The sequence below is a fragment of the Eubalaena glacialis genome, chromosome 12 (genome assembly GCF_028564815.1).
Source record: "Eubalaena glacialis isolate mEubGla1 chromosome 12, mEubGla1.1.hap2.+ XY, whole genome shotgun sequence".
Lineage (NCBI taxonomy): Eukaryota > Metazoa > Chordata > Mammalia > Artiodactyla > Balaenidae > Eubalaena > Eubalaena glacialis.
The window spans coordinates 25,331,816-25,354,491 of NC_083727.1; the positions used below are offsets into that span (position 1 = coordinate 25,331,816).

At 40.0% G+C, this 22,676-nt stretch overlaps 1 protein-coding gene across 5 annotated transcripts in view; it reads left to right on the forward strand.

The window, feature by feature from the left end:
• The first annotated feature begins 1,882 nt into the window (after positions 1-1,882).
• The window catches only part of REPS1 (RALBP1 associated Eps domain containing 1), an 80,182-nt gene continuing 59,388 nt past the window's right edge, over positions 1,883-22,676 (forward strand). For all 5 annotated transcript variants that reach the window (XM_061207278.1, XM_061207280.1, XM_061207279.1 and 2 more), the window contains exon 1: positions 1,883-2,593. In XM_061207278.1, the coding sequence (XP_061063261.1) occupies positions 2,441-2,593 (153 nt within the window). In that variant the 5' untranslated portion in view covers positions 1,883-2,440. The remainder of the gene's footprint in view (positions 2,594-22,676) is intronic.

Consider the following 22,676-nt stretch of genomic DNA (forward strand, 5'->3'; position numbering starts at 1 on the left):
ATATAGAGAAAAATCCCTTTCATTTGTGAAACTGTCAAGCCCTCCAGCACCAAGGCAACCCAGTATCTGGCTGGGGGGTGGAGAACGTCCCCCCTTCATGCAAGACTTTCTGGTTTTTTAAGTGTGTGTATGTTTGGAGGGACTTTAAGCAGATACAGTGCTCCTTATAAGCACTGATGTTCAGGACTCCCCCCCCCCATAAAAGATTGTATGTCAATTGTATCTCAGTGTTAAAAATGTAAACAAATATACATGTTAATGCCAGGTAGTGAAAAGTGTTATAAAGAAAAATAATTCAGATAAGGGGATAGAGCGTGGTAGTGGGGCTATTTTAGGTCAGGTGTTGAGAGAAGGTCTCTCTCTCAGTACGTGATATGTGTACAGGGACCTGAGGTGTGAGAGAACAAGCCATGCAAAGGTTTGTGGGAAGAGTATTTCAGGTGGCAGGAGCAAAGGCCCTGGGGCAGGAAAGAGCTTCAAGGCCTAGGAAACGTGGTGGAGAAAAACATGCTGAAGACGATTGTTAAGCCAGTGCCTACCTCATGTGCCCCTCCCTTTTACACCTTTGGAAGACAGGCCATCTGTGGGTCTCTGATCTCCTCTGGTAGGTGTCCTGTAGGGACATGTGAGGTATTGCTGTGGCAAATTTAAAGTTTTAGAGATAGAGAAACTTGAGATTAATGGCATGTTATATATGTAAGTGTACAAAGTGCTACTATTCAAATACAGCTCCACAAACCCTCTTCTTTTTTAAAAAAAGAAAAGTAATGCATTGCCTATAACTGTGTGTATATTAATATCCCATTAAAGCCTGGAGTAAAATGAATAAATATTGACATTAAACAGCATACATAAAGACTATAAATAGTCTCATGTGAGTTGAGTTGAGATTTTGTCTCCAAATGAAACAGGGCAGGTTTTGCTGACAAAGTGTTACAAAAAAACCGTTTGGATTTTCAGTGCTCTTTGAATTTTGGAATTCCAGGTAAAGGATTTTGAACCTATAATATTACTTTCCTTTTATGGGTCATTTGTGAGATCAGCACTCTGGGTAGTAACCTGTAGCAGACAAAACAAAAACCAAAACTGAAAAATCTGTCTAATTCTGCCCTAGCTGCTGTTTTTGAAATATTTCCTATTTGCTAAGGATAAACTCTTGTTAAGATATTCTATTCGAGATGTCTTGCGAATCACTTCTCAGATAGGTGCAGAATAGTGCAACCACATGATTTTCATAAAGGAGGAAATTGGGGGTCACAGCAGTGAGCCCCTGTGGTCTGTCCAGAGCCTAAACAGCTTTATAGAGCTGATGCTCTATATTTACAGCACTAAGTTCCTAGTGATCAGAACCACCTTGTACAAAGAGAAAAACTTTGCCAGCTTTTCCCCCTATTCAACAATTTTGTTTCTCAGGTAAACACGGCTTGGAGCAAGAGTGGGAGTTAGGTCTCAGTGGTCGGTGTCTGATGAGAGTTCTCAGATGGGTTGGATGTTCATAGCCCTTCAGAGCACAAAGAAATATTGAATTAATCCTCAGTAACATCTGACCTCAAAACGGTACGAGGGATACAATAATAACCTGAACAATGTTCCCCTTTCACGCAATGTTTATTAACCGTTTAGTGCCAGAAGCTTTGAAACAATCCAAACTGCAGCCGGCTTCTAAGTTCTCCTGGTCTGGATGGGCGGCGTGCTGTTCCCCCCTGGTCTCCGCTCCCGGGGGTCCCAGCTCTTCCCGCAGGGCGCCAAGGGCGGCTCGGCCCTCCGCCGCGGGACCCCGGCCACCAGGGGGCGCTGCAGCCCCCTCTCCAGGGAGCGGCCGAGCCAGCCCGGTGGGTGTTTCTCTCTCCCTCTCGCGCTCTCTCCTCCTGGCCTCACATCCGGGTCTGGAGCGCGGCAGCCGCTGTCAGTGTTGGTGCGGTCGCGTCGGGGGCCGGGCCGGGGCGCAGTAAATGGCGGCGGAGGGAGGCGGAGCGGCCGCCGCGCTCAGTCCAGAGCCCCCGAAACTTTAGGCTAGGAGCCCCACAACTTTTCCGGGAACTGCTGCCTCTCCGGGGGCGTGGACGGAAGGGGGCAGGCGAGGCGGGAAGTCTGGGGGGAAGCGGCGGGGAGCCGGGGAGACTCGAACCCGCGGCGGGGGCGGTGGCGGAGTCCGCCCGGGCCTCGCGCCGCCGCGGCCCCCGCCTCCTTCCCCGCGGCCGCCGAGGCGGAGCCTCTTAGGCGGAGGCGCGCCGAGCCCAGCCGGGCCCCCTCCCCGCGACCTCCGGGCCCTGTGGCTCGGACGCCCCCGGCGCGCGCGCGCGCGAGGCCGGGGCTCCCCGCCGCTTCGGGGGGCGAGGAGGCGGCGGCCGGGCGGCGCGCAGTCCCCGCCGTCCCGGGGTCGCGGGGCCGGGCCCCGGGTGTTGCATGCGGGGCGGGGTGGCTGTGAGCGGAGGCGAAGATGGAAGGTTTAACGCTGAGCGATGCGGAGCAGAAATACTACTCGGATCTCTTCTCCTACTGCGACAGCGAGAGCACCAAGAAGGTGGCGGCCCACGGGCGGGTGCTGGAGCTGTTCCGGGCCGCACAGCTGCCCAGCGACGTGGTCCACCAGGTAACGCCGCCGCCGTCCCCATCCGCCGCGTCCGGGGGGTCGGCCGGCCGCCGAGGGGTCGCTTCCCGGCGGCTCGGGTCTCCAGCCGCCAGCCTCCTCGAGGTGGGAGTGGGCGCCGTTTCCAGAAGGGCCGGCGGTGGGCAGGTTTCCCCGGGTTTCTCCGCTGCGGGCCGGGGCCGCAGGTGCCCGGAAGGCCCGGACTCGCGAGGGGAAGGGGGTCGCTCTTCGAGGACAAAAGTCATGCAGAGGTACGATGGGGGTGGGGTGGGAGGGATCTGTGTATTATCTCTGGAGAGCGTAAATCCTGTATCTCTCGGCTGCCCCTCAGAATCTGTGTTTTTCAACACTGGAAGAGCAACTTCAGATGAAAGATCTTGGATTGTTAACCATGTCTTTGAATCCTAGATCCTGGTATCTACTTTTTTACATTTTAAGGAAGCTCAATTCTTAAGGAGATTAAAAAATTTGAACTTTTAGCTCGTAGTTTGCAAGTAGCTATGAAAAGAACTTTAACTATAGGATGCGTGGCTGATGTAAACTGGGTAATTTTTCGATTGGCATTCGATAGCACTTGGTGGAATTTGTGGATTGGGTTGGGAGATAAGTATTGAGCAACTGGAAGTCAAAGGTGCATATTTGCCTCAATCTGTAGCCCTAGAGGAGCAAGCAGAGTAAGTTTTAAGCTTTCTTCATCACGTCTGCTTTTAAAATAGAAGGCTTCCTGGAAGTTCTTCTCTAATGTATGTTGTGAGCATTGATGTTACTCTGTGTTTAATGATTCATAGCTGCTAGTGAGAGTCTGTCTAAACAGCATATCAGGAATAGGTTTTAAGCTTCATCTTTATGATGATCCAAGCCAGTTATCCAGATCTCCAGAACTTAGAGCCGCGTGCATAGGTATGATGTAGTGCACTGCGGAGAGCCCTGAATAAGGACTTTTCACACCTGGGTCCTTGACCGCACTCTGTTAACCCCCAGTGTAGCTTTGGGCCAAGCGTTCTCAGCTCTTCAAGCGTACGTGTGCTTCTAACAAAAATTCTGGGAAATATAAAAATGTCCCCAAGGCCTCTGTTTTAGAAGTTACCTGTGCACTAGCTATGACTAAATTGAATGAGTTCTGTCTTTTCGCATAATCTTGTTTGTTTTACGTTGCTTTTTTAAAATTTTGGGAGGAAAAGTTCGGTGTCTTACATACCAACAGCTAGGAGTCTCATATTCATTCTGCTGAAAACAGACAAAGTAAGTATTTTATGCTCTGCTGGCCACATACAGTCTCTTTATGTATATTTGTTTTCATTCTTACAGACCTTTAAAAAATGTAAAAATCATTCTTAGCTCAGGGGCATACAAAACGGGGTCCGCGGCTGTGCGGGTACTCGACGCTCCCCACGTGGCTTTGGAGTTAGACCTACAGGAGTAGGTCTGGTCAGAACATGCTCACTAATGATTTTGCTCTTTTTGTAGAAATACTTTCAAGTCATTAAAAAACTAAAATTAAGGGGAAACCTCCCATGTTCTATTTGGCTTATTATGTCTGGGGTGGGGGGAGCTGAAATAAACTGACTTTCATATTTTTAAGAGTGCATGTTGTAAAAAAAAAAAAAAAAAAGAGTGCATGAAGACTTTAAGACTTTATGTTATTCAGGATGCAAATTAGCATTAATTAACCTTTGCTTAAAATATGTTTAATCCAATCCAAGTTATTTTCATGTTGTGCTCAATTTTATTAACACTCAAAAATAAATTTCTGTTGCCTTTTTGTATAAAGAGAGAACTTAAATAGCGTAAATAGTCAGGATTCAGTTACACACTGGAAACTAGGAACTCCCTGAAGCAGAAGCAGAATTCTTATAGCTTTCTGGGTATTTTGCAGGCAGTTTACTTAAAAATTGGCCTAACACATAAAATGTGGAACAAAAGAGGAATATGGACAATTCCCTTATGGAAGTTCAGCATTGTCTGAAAACACAGCCTCCTTTGCTTCCTAAGTGGGAAACATTTGGGGCAACTCACGTGTAATGTTTAGTTTTTACTTAGCACTGGGCTAGGCATTGCAGGGCATCAAAACAGGAGTAAGAAGTTCTCAAGGACCTTGTAAACTACAGGAATACACATGTGTAACATAAAGCAATGTGAATGCCCTAAGAGAGGATAAAGGAGGGTATGACCAGGAAAGGCCTCTTGACTTAATTCAGGTGGACCTTAAATTAGTGTGGAGGGATGAAGAGGACTTCCAGGCAGAGAAAAAACACGACCAAAGGTGGAAAGTGTGGGAAGGAGCCTTTGCAAGGACTAGCAGATAGACAGGTTTTGCTGAAGCTAGAGTATGTTTTGGGGGTACTGGAACGTAGAGTCAGAAAGAGACCACGGTAGGAAAGATTCTAAAGACCAGGCAGATTTCATATTTCAGTAGGCAGTGGAGACTCAATGATAGTTTTTGACTTTGAGTGAAGGAGAGAGTAGAGGGTGGGGAAGGAGGCTCGAGCAGTGGTCCGGAATGGATGCTAGGTACTGGGCACCCCAAGCAGGGTGACAGCAGTAGAACAGAAAGGAGGGGCTGGATAACAGGTCTGTGTTATTGAAGGGCTGCTGGGTAGCCGCAATGTGAGGTGCTTTGTGGGATAATGTTTCATTGAGACCAGATTAGCAAGGCTGGGTGGGGAGCTTTGAACTAATTGTGAAGGTGGCAGGGAGTTGTAGATTTAAGAGAACTGACTCGTAAAAGCAGTGCTTTAGGAGGCATTTAGAAGATCAGAGCATCTGGAAGTAGAGGGAAGAAACTGGAGACGAATTTGGGGACTGATTCTCTCGCACGTACCGGGCTATGGGACTCCAATGTGGGAGTTGGGGAGACTACGGGGAGGGTGATTTTGCCCCCCCCAGGAGGCATTTGGAGACATTTTTGGTTGTCATAACTCAGGGAGAGGGAGCAGTTCTACTGGCATCTAGAGGTAGAGGCAGGAGCGCTACTAAAACAGCCTGCAATGCACAGAACAGCCCCTACAGCAAAGAATCACCTGTCCCAAAACGTCAGCAGTGCCGAGATTCAGAAAACCTGATCTGGACTCTGGTGGTGACAGTGGGACAGAAAATGAGGCTGAAGATAAAGTAGAGATTATGAAGGTAGACCTGATGGGCTTGGGTTGCCTGGTTATATTTTGATGAGAGAAGAGTAGGGCAAGTGTTACTCTCTGTTGGACACCACTCACAATTAGAAAAGGGGCAGGAAAAGGGCCTGATTTTTAAAAAGATGATAATGAGTTTGATTTCAGGCATTTTGAGACGGCAGTGCAAATCTCCAGGGGATAGTTGGAAATGTGTGATTTGTCCACCCTGAGTGCCGGTTATTACAGTGAAATTCATGTGTTTGGGGTCTCTCCTCTTTCTCACCTGAGTATCTTGGAGGTAGAGGCCAGACAGCTTCTCACACTGTAGGCATGCATTTACACATCAGGGCTTTGATTGATGTGGTAGTTTTCAGTATTTGTTAATCAAAGTCATGAGAAGGCTGAGTCATCTGGGGGAATGAGTATAGAGGACAAAGAACAGAGGGCCCAGAACTGAAGGAGGAAGGAGCTGGCATTTATTGAGTGCCTGTTATATTCTTTTACTGGGCAGATCATTTTCATGCAGGAACTCATTTGATCCTTGTAAGAACCCTGGGAAGTGAGTATTATTCTTGTTTATTAACTAGAAACTTGATAGGCAGAGAAGTTAAATAACTAGTTAGTTGTATACACTAATGTGTATAAAATTGATGATTAATAAGAACCTACTGTATAAAAAAGTAAATAAAATAAAATTCAGAAATTCAAAACAAAACAAAACAAACAAACAAAAATAACTAGTTAGTGAATAGAGTACCTCTCCTTTACCATTATTTCTTGCCACCTCTCAGCTCTTTGCTACTTTTCACTGTTCATGTGATTGGTTTGCCCATAGTTCTTATGAAGAGTAGAGACTTAAAATTATTTGATTTTGAGTTATATGTGGATTTCCTCCTTTGCAAAATAAATAATTTTATGTATGATGATGTCTGGAAACACAGCCACTTAAGAGAAATAGGAAGATTCTTGTAGTTGGTATCCTGAGTTTTACATTGCTACAACTGTCGAACATCTTGAGAAACGTTCATTACACTTGTTTTGGAATACCAGAGTAAAACCTGTTCTGAGTTTAAGAGTTTGTTTTGGGGAGACAGTGTGTTAATAGCTAAAGCAAGTGAGCTGAAGCTTTATAGAATTATGCTCCACACCAGAGAGGAACAGGACGAGGGGGAGAAAAAATCTGGCTCATAGGATTTAATCATGAGAAATTTTGCTGTCTGCTGAGCAAGAAGATATTCAGTGGCTTAAAAATAATCTTCTTCAGAATTATTTTGTTTTTTAAACATGAGGGAAGGTATGCTATTTGCCACACTAATCAGTATGCTTTTCTAGCTTTTACTTAAAATTTCATCTTTGGGAAAAGTTTTAAAACTTCATACAGACTTTGAATGAATAAACCTTTGATAAAAGGTTCTAGTACTAACTGTTCTTTTATTGAAGAGTATAAGCAATGTATCCTATAAATGAGGCTGAGAAAATCTTTCAGTTCATTTGTGTTGCGCAATATCTTGGTAGAATATTTGAATAACACATTAGTTTAATGGAGGAAAAGTGATGACAATGAAACATAAACCATTTTGTCTCTCTTGAAATTTGTTCAATTATGTGATCTACTCATTAGAGATAGGATTAAAATAGAGAAGCAGAGCCTCATTTATGCATTGAAAGTTACAAACGTAATACTTAATGAAATAAATGTCAGGTTTGTTGTTCTGGAGTAGTGATTTTGTTTGTTTGTTTGTAATCACTAAAAAAATTATAACTATAAAAATAATCTTACCTTGAACAGACACTTTACACAGTTGAAAAACATACTGTTTGTGAAAGAAGTCACACTTAATGGCTCTCTGTAGTGTCATATTTACTTAAAATTTTTTTCTTTCCTATATCATAATGTACTTTTAGTCTTCTTTTTTTTAGCCAGTAGGCCAGAGTTAGAGTCTTAGTATCTTGAGAATTCAAGCTAGGCATTTTGACAGAGCTCTAAAAGAGTGTGAGAAGTTGATGTAAGGAGAACTAAACATGGAAGGCAAGTTCCAGCCCTGACCTTGAACAAATCACTTAATGCCTGGATTTTAGTTCTCACCACGGAAATGATTGAATTGGGGTTTTCAAAGGAGAGGTTACAGTGTAGGGATGGCCACTCTGTCCAGCCACATCCTTAAGAAAGTAGCCACACAGACTTGAAATTAGTTGATATGCTATTTTGAAACTGGAATTGATTTCTTTTACACACTTCGGGAGATTTGAAGAGGAGAATCTTGCCTAGAATGCTGAAGTGAGTATAAGAGGGAACTGATGAAAGTGTTTTAAGGTCCGTGGTACTTAGTTCTTCAAGGTGTCTGGCCAGTGGGAATTTGAAATGGGTGATAAGACTTGGCATTTCTGATGTTTTCCCTGATATATGTTTCATTTTCTGTAGCCTTTCCTGTGATAGATGCATCTTGATTTGTCATTTCCCTCTGCCTCTATGTAAGGAATTTATGGTTGATGGGTTGCGTATATAGGCATGACATAAAAATCAGGTTGTAATAATAACTTTGCTTCAGAAATCTTTTTTTAAGTTCATACCATATACCAAATTTTATTGCAGTTTGATAAATTATAGGACTTAAAAGTCTTAAAACCACATCTCTTCATTTTGTTTTAAGAATTGACTCTATGTGGAATTTGAGTCTCTTTTGTTAAATGATGAAGACAGAATTTATTAGACTGTGTATTTCCATGTAACCTCTTTTTTGGTTGTGGATTCCTTTGAGATTCCTGTTGTACACCTGAGTGTCCATTGACAGATGAATGGATAAAGAAGATATGGCACATATATACAATGGAATATTACTCAGCCATAAAAAGAAACGAAATTGAGTTATTTGTAGTGAGGCGGATGGACCTAGAGTCTGTCATACAGAGTGAAGTAAGTCAGAAAGAGAAAAACAAATACCTATGCCAACACATATATATGGAATCTAAAAAAAGAAAATGGTTATGAAGAACCTAGGGGCAGGACAGGAATAAAGACACAGACGTAGAGAATGGACTTGAGGACACGAGGAGGGGGAAGAGTAAGGTGGGATGAAGTGAGAGAGTGGCATGGACTTATATACACTACCAAATGTAAAATAGATAGCTAGTGGGAAGCAGCCGCATAGCACAGGGAGATCAGCTCAGTGCTTTGTGACCACCTAGAGGGGTGGGATAGGGAGGGTGGGAGGGAGACGCAAGAGGGAGGAGATATGGGGATATATGTATATGTATAGCTGATTCACTTTGTTATACAGCAGAAACTAACCACTGTAAAGCAATTATACTCCAATAAAGATGTTAAAAAAAAAAGAGAGAGATTCCTGTTGCACATGCTGGACATCTGCTTAGAAAATGTAGTTACACAAAAATTTGCATATAATTTGAGATTGCCAGCCTTCCCCCAACCTAGTCAAGCTCATCCCATGGACCTCTACATTAAGACAGTTTTAGGGAAGAGCAGGCAGACCTGGGAAAGCTGAACATAGGTCTTTCTTAAGTCAGTTTTGTATATTTTCAGGAAATATTTCTTCATGGCTACTATTTATACTCAGGGTGTGTATGCGGTGGTGAAAACTCAGAAATCTTCCCTGCCTTTATGGATTATAACTTGTGGTAATGTTAAAAAGGAAAAGAACTGTATTAATGGGGAGTCATGGGAGGCTATGCGGACCTACTTAGGTATAAGGGAAGGCCTCTCTGAGGAGACGGGGACCGGGTAAGGGAGTGAGAATGAGATGTTTCACACAGAAGGAATGAGCACTCAAAGGGCCTGGACAGCATGTGAAGAGCTCTGTGTGTTGAGGAGATGAAAAGCTGGAGCATTATGGGCAAGAGGGGAGAATGGCAGGGGCCACATGCTGCAGGGCCTTGTACACAGGGATAAAGAGTTTGGATTATAAAAGACTGAAAGTTTATATTCAGGGGAGTGGCAGCATCCAAAGTATATTTGTCGAAGGTTACCCTGCTGTGTAGAGAAGAGAACACTGGGGCAAGCAGAAACAGATTGGCCACTGGATATGCAGTAGTTCAGGTAGGAGACCATGATGGCTTAGATTAGTGAGGTGGCAGTAGGGTGGAGAGGAGTGGACATATTTGAGATATTTGTAGCTGGTAGAAATAGGAGGACGTGATAATGAATTGGATATGGAATATAACCGGGGGAAACATTCAGGGATGTTGCTGGAAGCCACCATTATTGGATGCCTGGGAGACGAATGGGTTTTTCAGGGTTTTTTGTTTTATTTGGGTGGAAGGTAATGGTGAATTTGGGAGTTTTCTTTTCTCAATCGTAAGTTCTCAGAAGTCTGTGAGATTGTTAAGAAGGCCTCTATCAGAGAGGATCATCAAATCTTGAGGAACTCAGAGATATTTGGCTTGGAGATGTCAGTTTGAAGCTTATCAGTGTGTTAGTGATATTCAAAGCCATGCAAATAGGTGAAATCACTGAAGAAGAGACTATAGAGAGGAAAGAAGGATTGGTTAGAAATAGAAACCTGAGGAACACTGCACATTTCTAAGTTGGGTAAACTGGAAGCCCTCTAGGAAGGAAGCTAAAAAGGACAGCCCGAGTGGTTGTAGGGAAATTGGGAATATATATTGGATCATGTCATGGATGCCAAGTAATGCAATTATTTCAAGAAAGGGATACTTAACTATTGAGTTTGGCTGAGAGGTTGAGAAGATATGGGCAGAAATATGGCTGTTGGATTTGGCAACCCAAAGGTCATCAGTGACCATAATGAGCCAGTGTCATAGACTGGTAGAGGTGGAAGCCAGATTTGAGTGACTTGAGGGATACACAGTGGCCCAGGAACTAGAAATTGGGTTTAAAGAAGTTAAAGGAAACAGACATGGGGCCAAAGCGGAAGTATGAGGATGTAAAGGAAGTCTTTGTTTTTTTGAGTATATAAGAAATATTGCAGCATGATTTTAGTTGTTAGGATTAATAAGGGAAGGAAGGAAGATGAAGAGAGAAGTCCTTGAGAAAGCAAGAATGGTCTAGGATCCTGATCGCACAGGGCAGCAGTTCTTTGATAGGAAACAGATAACTTCCACAATTTCAAAAGGAGGAGAGAAAGGGAAAAAAAAATCTAGTCACAGTAGCATCAAAAAGAATAAAATACTTAGGAATAAACTTAACAAAAAAAGAGCACCAAGGTGTTTATATTACAAAACATTACTGAGAGAAGTTAAATAAGTTTTTTTTTTTTTTTTTTGGCTGCACCGCGCAGCCTGTGGTATCCTAGTTCCCCGACCAGGGATTGAACCCAGGCCCTCGGCAGTGAGGGCGTGGGGTCCCAACCACTGGACCGCCAGGGAATTCCCCTAAATAAAGATTTAAATAAATGGAGAGATAGTCTGTATTCATAGATTGGAAGATAGAATGTTAAGATGGCAGTTCCCCAAATTGATCTATAGATTCAGTAAAATACCTGTCAAAATTCCAGTAGACTCTTGTAGAAATTGTCAAGCTGATCCTGAAATTTATAAGGAAATGCAGAGGATCTAGAATAGCCAAAGCATTTTTGAAAACAAAATAGGAGACTTACCCTGTCTAATTTTAAAACTTATCTACAGTGATCAAGACAGTGTGATTGGCATAAGGATAAGCATTATAGGTCAGTGGAACAGAATTGAAAGTCCAGAAATTTAACCCTTATATTTATGATCACTTGGTTTTTGAAAAAGTGCCAGAACAGTTCAATGGGGGAAAGGATAGTCTTTTCAGCAGATGGTGCTGGGACAATTGGATATTTTTATGTTTAAAAAAATGGGGCTTCCCAGGTGGCGCAGTGGTTGAGAGTCTGCCTGCCAATGCAGGGGACATGGGTTCAAGCCCTGGTCTGGGAAGATCCCACATGCCGCGGAGCGGGTGGGCCCGTGGGCCACAATTACTGAGCTTGCGCGTCTGGAGCCTGTGCTCCGCAACAGGAGAGGCTGCGATAGTGAGAGGCCCGCGCACCGCGATGAAGAGTGGCCCCCGCTTGCCACAACTGGAGAAAGCCCTTGCACAGAAACGGAGACCCAACGCAGCCATAAATAAATAAATAAATAAAATTAAAAAAAAAAAAGGATTTAGACATACTGTTTTATATACTTCACACCGTACATGAAATTATCTCAAAATAAATCATAGACTTTGTAAATTTGTAATTGTAAAACCTAAAGCTATAAAAATTCTAAATATTGCATAGGAGAAAATCTTTGTGACCCTGTGTTAGGCAGAGTTCTTAGATATGGCACCAAATGCATGGATCATTAAAGAAAAAACTGATGAATTGGACTTCTTTAATGGAGTTTTAAAACTTTTTACACTTCAGAAGATACTTAAGAAAATAAAAAGACAAGCCACAGACTCAGAAAATATTTGAATATTACAAACTTGGTAAAGGTTTTTAATCTAGAATATATAAAGAAATCTTACAACTCAATTATGCAGAAAAAAACCCAATTAAAAAATGGGCAAAAGACTTTAGTAGGTATTTCACCAAAGAAGATATTATAAATGGCCAATAAGCATATGAAATGATGTTCAACATCATTAGTCATTAAGGAAATGCAAATTAAACTGCAATGATATATTGTAACACACCCACTTAAACGGCTATAATTTAAGACTGACATTACCTATTACTGGTATTGTGGAGAAACTGGAATCCTATACACTGCTCTTGGAAAGGTAAATAGTACAGCCATTTTGGAAAAGTTTGGCTTTTTCTTACCATACAAACCAGCATTTCCACTCTTAGGAATCTATCCAACAGAAACGAAGATGTGTGCACACAAAGAATTGTAAATGTCCATTTTAGCAGTGTTATTCACAATAGTCAAAAGTTGGAAAGCAATCCAAATGTCCCTCAAATGGTGATAAACAAAATATGGTATATCCATACAATGGAATACTATTCTAAATAAAGAGGAGCAAATTACTGGTAAATGCTACAACAAAGACGAATATCAAAAACCTGATAAGTGACAGAAGCCAAACAGAAAAGAGTACGTATTGTGTGGTTGCATTTATATGAAATGTCTAGAAAAGGCAAATCTATACAGAAAGCAGAACAGTGGATACCTGAGGCCAGGGCAGGAGTGGAAACACTCTGGAGGAAAATTTTGGGGGTGATGTGATGGAAAAGTTCTAAGATTGGATTGTAGTGATGATGCACAACTCTATAAATTGTCTTAAAGCTCAATGAATTGTACACTTATGGTTGAATTTTGTGATGTATAAATTATACCTCAAAGCTGTAAATTAAAACTTTAATAATTTGGAGAGTGAGGGGAATGCATGAAATAGTCATCTTGGAGAATGCGCAGGGTGAGTGTGGTAGAGAATAAAGGACTCTGTGCTGTCTATGTAATTTTAGTTACAAAACCTCAGTGTAACTTAATGTAATCTGGCATTTGGTTACGCATCTGTGTTTTGAATATCATATGAAAGGTGATATATCAATAGATATTATGTATGGAAGAGATTGCCATATGAAGATTCATTACAACTGCGTATAAATAAGTACATTATTTAATAGATTAAGAAGGGGTTGAAAAAATTGTGATTTGGAATAATGGAAATCAATTTCCATCTATTGACTTTGAATAGTATGCTGACTTTATATACATTTAACTCAGATATCTTAATTAATTGTATGGAAAATTATAGAAATATAATACTTCAAAAATCTGAGTTTGAAATAATTGTGCCCAATAATAATAATTTTAACGAAACAGTGGTTTCAATCTACAGGACTACCTCTGGTTGCTTTCTTTTATTGAAATAATTACTGTCACTATCATGATTCTTTCTGTAAAAAAAAAAGCTTCTGTTACTTAGAGGCACTGATTTGTTGTCTTTGTAGTATCTCTAAATTGCTGTATCCAATTTGAGTTTGCGTAAGTAGATAGATCTTGGGCCATATTATATATATATATATATTTTTTTTTTTTTAAAGATTTAATTTTTTATTTATTTTTGGCTGCGTTGGGTCTTTGTTGCTGTGTGTGGGCTCTCTCTAGTTGCGAGCGGGGGCTACTCTTCGTTGCGGTGCGCGGGCTTCTCCTTGCGGTGGCTTCTCTTGTTGCGGAGCACGGGCTCTAGGTGCGCGGGCTTCAGTAGTTGTGGCGCGCGGGCTCTAGAGCGCAGGCTCAGTAGTTGTGGCGCATGGGCTTAGTTGCTCCGCGGCACGCGGGATCTAAGCAGACCAGGGATTGAACCCATGTCCCCTGCACTGGCAGGCGATTCTTATCCACTGCGCCACCAGAGAAGTCCCTATATTAATGTGCTCCTTTGGATAAAAAATAGCTAAGAGTGCTGATCTAAGAGTGATTATTGCTTCTTGTCTGTGGATTATGTAAAATGTTGTATGTGGAAATAGGAATATATCTATGTCCTTACGAAAAGAATTTATTGTCTGGAAACTATTCAAGAGTATTTTTGATTTTTCTTGTTGTCTCATTTGTGACTAGAAGGATCAGAGGTTTGACTGCTTAAACTACAGTGTTTATTGGTATTGTATGTTATTAATAGTTGATTTAGAAGAATTCATATTTTTTCTAAAGCACTTAATTATAGTTCGTAGAAAAGTATTTACTTACAACACCCTTGTAATTTTCTGCGTCAGCAAGTATCGAGTATGGTTAGAATTGCATAGACTTAGGAATGTGGCAGTTCTAGATTTGAATCTCCACCTCAGTGCTTATTAACTTTCTTGCTCTGAGCAACTAACTTAATTAACCCCTTTTGAAGACTCCCATTTCCTCATCTGTAGACTGAGGATGATACCAAATCCAAAAGTTTCGTAATACCACAGTGAAGTAACATGTAAACCTAGTGCAGTGCCTGGCTCTTAGAGGTTGATCAGAGAAGTTTCATTCACTCAAGCTCTGCTCTATTAAGGAAAATTCATAATTTGTAGGATCTTGGCTTTAATGGTAGTAAAAATCTCCCCATTGTTCTTCAAACCTAGCTTTATACGTTTTGTTGTTTTTGTTGCATTGAACTTACTACGCTGCCCTAAATCCTTTGATCCTATCAATAATGCCTTGTGTTTCTCCCTTTCGCGGTGTAATTAGAGGATTTTTACTCCTGAAGTGAAGTTTACCACCAAAATACTAAAATAAAGGATAATTCTGAGGTTTTGAGCCTACATGGCTTGCAGAATGATGATAACCATTAATGGAAATAAAGAAGTGAGGGGGGGGGGCCTAGTTTAGTTGAAGGCGATGTGCTGAGTGAGCACATCCATGTCATGTTCAGTCCATCTGGGCAGCAAGGTTTAGTGGGCATTTTTGAAAGCTTGAGAGCAGCAGCTGGGTGGCTTTAGAAGCTTGTGCAGACTTGGTGGTGGTTCCTGAATGAGGCCATTCAATAGAAATGAGGGATGCAAACTTAGTGTATTTGAAATGTCCTTTCAGAGTAGATGGTAAATTGCACTTTTGTGTAGAGATTTAGGTATTCTCACTTATGACTTCAGAAATTTTCTGAAACTATCTTGAGACTGTTAGGAAGGCAAGGTGGATGAGGAAGTGTAACATCTCTTTACCTGAACTTAGTCCAGCCTCCAAAGAGTTGAACCTTGGTTGTTAAACCCAAAAGGCATTTGTACATTTAAAGTAAGAGGTCTTAGCTGTTTGCAAGCAACCTCCAAGGCAAAGAAATTGCATTTAGCTGAGGAATGAGCCTCAGAGCTAGAACAGTCTAGCCTACCCTTTCCCATCAGCATCTCGTTGCAGCTTTGTGCTTCTCATTTAACACAAGATCTCTTTTAATCTTTATAATATAAGCCTGCCAGATATTGTTATCCCCATTTCATTAATAAGAAATTGGATGCTGTCATGATCCTCAACAATTAGTAGATGTGTGGAAAAATTCCTTGAGGGTGAGTTATCCTGGAGCGTTGCTGTACCATTTCTTCAGGGATGGTTCTATTGAATTCTGCTTTCCATATATTCAGAGTACTTTTTCTATTTAATATCTTACGATTACATCATTCATTAATTCAACAAATACTATTAAACATCTGTTATGCATCAGGGTATGCACCAGGGGCATGGAGTATGCAGAGGTGAATGGAAGAGACATGGTTCCTGCTCTTCTGGAAAACTTAAATCTTTCTCCTAAGCTCCAAGAACCTAGCAGGGGGGTCACTGTTCCTGTCTGGTTCACAACTGTATCTCTGGCACATTGTTGGTAGTTAACATTTGTTGAGTGTTGAATGAGTGAGCATGGATTTATCCTTTTTTTCCCCCCAAATATGTTTGCTTATCACTAGCTTGAATATACATTGCACCCAATTCAAATAATAATAGTAATAATAAATGCCGGTGTACTGCCTACTGTATGTCAGGTACTGTTTGCACCCCTTTACAAATACTAATTTGTGAAGTGGGTACAGTTTACTATCCCTGCTTTTAAAATGAAGATAAAGAAAGGACAAGTAACTTATTACAAGGTCGCACAGCTCGAAAGTGGTAGAGCTTAGATTTAAGTAGTCCTTTTCTTAACCACTTTGCTCTACTTCCTAAATATTATATGATTAAATACTTATTATTGCACTTCCATGCTCATAATCTTTACCGTCTACTATATCTCTCAATATTCTAAATTCCCCAGTTTCTTCTTTAGAGTTACTTGACATTTACAGATCACGCTGAGGTCCCCACACCAGCTTGTGGAGTCCCTGTACTGCTGTGAGTCGTGTTAGGTTCAAAGAGTTATTATAACAAGTCCTGTTTATCCATGTCTTTCAGCAGCGTGTCTTGGGATAGTTTTGTAAATAAAACTTAAAAATAGGTCCTTCTGCTACATTTACTTAGATGCCATTGTTTATTTTCGGTAGTTTGCTAAGTAAATTAATAATTTTATTGAAATAAAGGGATAAAATTTTAAACTGTTTTTATATAAAATACAAATAACACTCTAAAACACAAATAACATTCTAAAAGATGGCTAAACAGAATACTTTTATCCGCTAAGGCCGACTTAGTCAGTGTCTCCTCTAGGAAACCTAGATAACATTAATTTGTTTGACTTTATGAGGACCTGCTTCTCCAGAGGACTTGAAACTTAGGAGAGGGTTCTTGGTAACCTGGTTTGGATCTCCTTAGCATAGGAGTGGCAGTTTATGCCATAGGTATAAATAAGATCAGCCAGGATGAATTTGTGGAGTGAAAAAAAGGAGAGAGCAAAAGGAAGCCTGAGGTAGTAGCTGCCTGAGGCATTGGAGGGAAAGCAGAGAAACAAGGAAAGGAAGGAGAGTTATGGAAAGATCTGTCACGTGCTACCAAACTCAATATTGGGTTTCATGGAGGCATGAGTGGAAGTCGGATTGCTTCCTGACAAGTTGGTACATTACTCTTTGAAAAATGTGTTCTAATTTAGACTTTTGACTAATTCATACTTGGTTTTTCTTTTACATTCTCTACGCTGTTACTGAGGTTTTATTTATTCAGTATTTTTCCTTAGGGTCCAGAGCAAATCCTTCTCTTGATGAGTTCTCTATTTTGAGATATTTGACATATTTGCAAACTAACTCATTTTTTATAGTCCTTCAAAAATTTTATCCCAGATGTAATATTTACCTAAAAAAATCTGAATCATCAAGGAAAATCTTGATGTTCATAAAAGACAATGCTGTACTGTTTTCATGGAATTAGAATACGGAAAACCCCGAATGAACTTTTTGGCCAACCCAGTGGTTTGACATCCTGCTTCTTTGAACTTTCCCCTAATCCTCCCTACCAGATAACCCCCTTTCTGTAATCTTCCCATACTGTTGTATATGTTTGTACTTGTATATACAACTTGTACTTCTAGCTTCCTGTTCGTGTGTGTATGTTATCCTTGATAGGTGACAGGCAATTTGAAGGAAAGCGTTAGCTTATCCTTGTTTTCCTCAGATCACTCTGCTTATGATAGGCACCCAGATCTTATTGGACTGGTTAATTGGTGCTGCAGGGCTTCACTCCTCATCAGTACCTTGATGGGTCCTAGCCTAACCTCTTCATTTTGTCATACCACTTAAAAAATTCCAAACGACAGGGAATGAGCCTTTTTGAACAATATGGAGCCTCTGAGACCTGATTATATAGATCTTTCAGTTAGACTGTGAATAAGCTAGTTAATATTAATACTTTTGAAGTTGTTCAGGTGGCTTTAGTCAGATATCGTGAACATGCATATTAATAACTTTTCTTTAAGCTATTGTACCTCAAGGCTGTTCTTTTAATTTTTTATTTTTAAAGATACCGTAGTTTACTTTAGTAATAAACTCACGTGAGATTCTCTGCCTTTCAGAGGTATAATTTCTAATTCTTGAACATGACAATGAGCAAACAGTGGTAGATAAGTAATCTAAATAAGGAAACAGGTCAGTAGTTTCTCATTTAATTTAGTTGACTCTTTTGGAGGAAAGCATAGCATTCTCGTAAAATGCATGGCAATAGGGAGAACATATCAAATCTGAGTAGTCATGCTTATCCAGCCTTACCCAGCCTTAAAAGTTATCTACCAACTCACTCCCACATCTCACAATCTTGTTTCTGATTATTCTTCTAACGTGGACTTTGTGTTCTAGCAGATCTGTTTTCTGTTTCTGTTTCTCACACAGTTACTTGTTAGGTTTTTTTTTCCTCATCATGTTACTTTCTTCATCTGCAGTACCCTCCCCCAGCTTCCGTGCTTCCATCTGCCCCCTTTTATTAAAAATGTGCCTTAGTTTTTATATGTTTGGAAATCTCATTAGAACAACCTTACCTTCTCTCTGACTCTCATTTGCCTCCTGCCTATCCTTCTGTATGTGTTTTGCACTGTTACTGCTTTTTGTTCATTTATGTCATTGCTTAACTGCTTTTCCAGGATATTTACATCCCAACAATATTATAAGTAAATATTATAAGTAAACTATAAATAACATTCAGGTTTCTTTTCTTTCATGACCTCATGATTATCTAGAGCAGCAAAAGCACATAGTAGATGTTTATAAAACAGAGCTAACTATTTAGGGAAGCCAGTTGCTTAGCTCTGCTATTTCTGTGCATACATGGATGTGATTGGGGTGACGAATTAAGGCACTTCTGGGGTCCTCACCCAGGAAAGTAAAAGGTGGGGGTGGTGAAGCTTGCGGCCTTGGACGTTCCACTGCTAGTGCTATGGGTACTCTCTCCCCATCCCAGTCAGTATTCTGGGCATGAGAAGAGAAAGAGGCAGCAAGAACAGGAACAAATAGCACAGAATTCTCTGAGTTTTGACTTTGCAGCTTTGCTGGCCAACATTGCCAGTTCCCTCTCCCTCCCTTTCAGAATGCTTTTTTCCCTATTCTTCTTTTTTTTTAATAGCAGAATGTAAGAAGTTTAAAAGAAACAAAACAGGAATTTATTGGCAACTAAAATAAATCGTGGTGGAATCTGGATACCTTGGCACTGTTGCTTATATTTTCTTTATAAGATGTAATAAAGCACAGCTTCTGTCCAGTTCCAGTGTACCTGGCTGAAAGGAGAAGACCACAAATCCATTTAGAGAGAGGGTGCTGGGTACACTCACATGATACCACACAGCGATTGCACATTCCCTAGCACAGGCCATTGAGATTTGTGCCATGTCAGAATTACAGATTATACTACTTGTCACGATCAATGTAAATCTCACAGGAATAGTAGAAATTACTGATGTTAAACCTTTGAAATCTAAGAGCCTACTGTATTCTGTGCCTGCCTTCAGGAAGCTAAGGATTTAAAAACCAGAGGAAAGGAATTTATAGTTAGGTTTTCTATTACTACCCACAATTTAAAACTCGTAGAGATAGAAATCTTTTACTTCCCTAATCACATTTCTGTAGATTACCCCTAAGACTTGTTTCTGGAATGAATCCAAACTTGTGTTTCTCACTTACACCTAACAAAGGGCAAAAACAGAATTGTCAAAGTTACTAATTGTATTGTATAATGGTTATTTTCTACATAGTGTTCCTTTTTGTTTCCTGTGTTATTTATTTGACTGTACGCCCATCTATCTGCCTTCCTATTTTTCTTTTACTGCCAAGTAACAAATGACCCAGATTTCTTCTCTGCTGTCTGTACTAGTAACCTAACTTTTTTCTGTTCCTCCCACCCTACCCCTTAAAAAAAAAAAAAGAAAAGAAAAGATATTCTTAAAGTTCACCTTTATCCTAGCCGCCAAGTCCAGTAATATTTTCTTAGGTTTCATTCTGTTTTATCACCTCCCTTGTAATTGATACTGAATTAATTGTTGGTGGATGTTATCTCTTCTTTTTGTTCTCTGTGATGCTAAATTATTATGTTATTATATATCTTTAAGCATCCTGTCTTCCTACTGTGTCTTTCTCTTGTGTAGAGTCAGCTTTGACCCCTTTTCTTACATTCAGCCTACAAAGTCCTTCAGATTTTCTTTCTCTGAAAAATCTCAGCCAATCATCCTTTTCTGTCCTTTGCATTAATTATTTTCTGAGCTCTATGTTATTGCTACACTACTGCAGTAGCCTCCTAAATCTTAACTAGCTTTTCTGTAATTGCTAAAGAAAAAAAAGCGAATTTCTAAAAACTTGTATGATACTCTTCAGAAATGCTCAGTAAAGATTAGTCTGGCATTTAGAACCCTCTCCATCTAGTTTGGTCCAGTTTACTACCTAACCATACTACAATCCCTACTTTGACCTGTTGGCACCCCCCCCCCAATTCGAATACCCGTCTTGACTTACCCAAAAACCTGTCCATTCTTTAACATCCAGGTTAGGCTTTTTTTTTTTTCCCCTAAAATATTTCCAACCCATAGTAACTTCTCTCTAATTCTTACAGAAACAAGTATTAATTACATAGCACCTGCTATGGGTCAGGCATTGAGCTATTTGACATATGTTTAATTTTAAACTTAGAGAATATATATTATTTCCATTTTATAACTGAGAAACCTGGGGCTCCAGAGGCTACATGCTTGACATAAGCTGGGATTCAGATCCAGCTCCATCAGATGGCAAAACTTGTGTTCAAAACACCAACCATTTCAGTGTATAAGATTACAGCCTTATATGATAGCTTATCTTTGTCATTTGTATGTTATGTTTTCAGCTAGGTTAGAAGTTTCTTAAGAATAGGGGATGTGTGTTAGAACTTTACATGCCTCCTAGGGCCTACTGTGTACTTTGAACATTGTGCGTACTTAAGAGGAGAGCATTTTGCTGAGGCTGAGGCATTTCTGTAGTGCTACTAATTATAACAATCTGCCTACTTTTCTTGTTAGAGCATTCCCTGAAATGTTATGAGTGCAAGAAAGACTGCAGACATGGCTGCATACTGAATTAAAGGGAGGCAGTAGAGCAGCCTTATGATTTGTTTCCCAAAGTGTGGGCTATGTACCCAACAAATGCGAAAGCACATAGTGAGAAAGCTATTCCTTTTGAATTGTTTTTCAAATCCGATTTCGGTTTGTTACTTGTAAGTTTTTAACACCTTTCTAACACAGGTAACTCTCTTAATAAAGAACAGGTTTTTTTTGCAGACAGTGGTATTTTGGCTGAAATTAAATGACAGTTTTGTTTTCATTGAATGCATTACTGTTTTTGTTATTTTCTATTTATCTCAGGTGATACTTAATTTCCATTTATATAGTGATACATTTTCCTTCTAAAATAAATTTATTAAGTTTTTAAAGTGTCTTGATTTAAAGAAGAAATATTAAGAACATAATAGCACAAGTGGCCCGTAGACATGGCAGAGCTTGTGATGGTGGTATGCAAGAATCTGAAGTTTGGGAAACGCATAATGGAAAAAGCCAGGCTTTGGAGTTTCTCAGAGTTGGGTTCATATCTTGGCCCTGCTGATTTCTAGTCTGTGACCTTGGGCAAGGACTTTCTCTTTGCCTCACTATTTTGATTTATAAAATGAATGTAACAATGCCTACTTCTTAAATTGTTTGAGGATTGTCTTAAATAAGTACTGGTATACCACTCAATAAATAGTAGCTTTTTCATCATCAGTTTTGATAATTTGTTGTTTATTTCCTCATTTGGTCAACTAAAAATCTTTAATAGAATTTTAAAGATGCAGTTGAATTCTTAGTATTTTTGACCCTCAAGCAAGTATTTCACTGCCCTGGGCCTTAGTTTCTCTGGGCATTAGTTTTTTCATCTGCATATTGAGAATAATTTAGCGCCTGTATAGGATTGTTTTGGGGGCTAAATGAATTTGTAAAATAAATAGAATACTATGGTGCCTGATATTTGGAGTAGTGCTATATAGCTATTAGTTATTACTATTATTATTTCCTTAGAAAGGATGTAGTTCTTTGTAAGATCCTGAGGCTGTTTTTCCTTTGTTCTTACCATCCTGAGTTGGGGATGGAAGGTGTTTTGTGATATTTGATATGTTCATTAAGATTTACTGAGTGTAAAGCATCTTGGTACTAGCATCATTGTAAACCAGCAAGGGAGAATAAGGAGGTCTTCAGCAAAACTACTCTGAGCCACCACCCAATTATTACATCATGCAGTTAAAGAAACTCAAAGGAAGACTGATAAGCCCCAAAGGACTGAGGGGGTCTGACGTTGAATCGTCATGAACTTCTGTATGTTATAGCATTTTCTAATTGAGTAAAATGCCATGGAACATTTGATATTGATATGTATACTTTATCAGCATTTTTTAAAGGCAATACCATGGGTTCATATTAGTTGAATGGTTATATTTAGTACTATTTTTGTTCTTCAATTTTTATCTATTTTGTAAGATACACCTGGTTTCAGGACAAGTAGTGTTTGTTTTTTATCCTGTGCATTGTGTTCCTAAATGTCGGTTATAAAACAAATGTGGTAAGCCAAGTCATTTTCCTATTTTTCTTGAGTAATTACACTGGTTCTCTTCCTATAAAGGGGAAAATTGACCTTAAGGCATAATAAAAAACTAGAGTACAGAAAGCTTTTCGTTATCAAATATTTAATACAAAA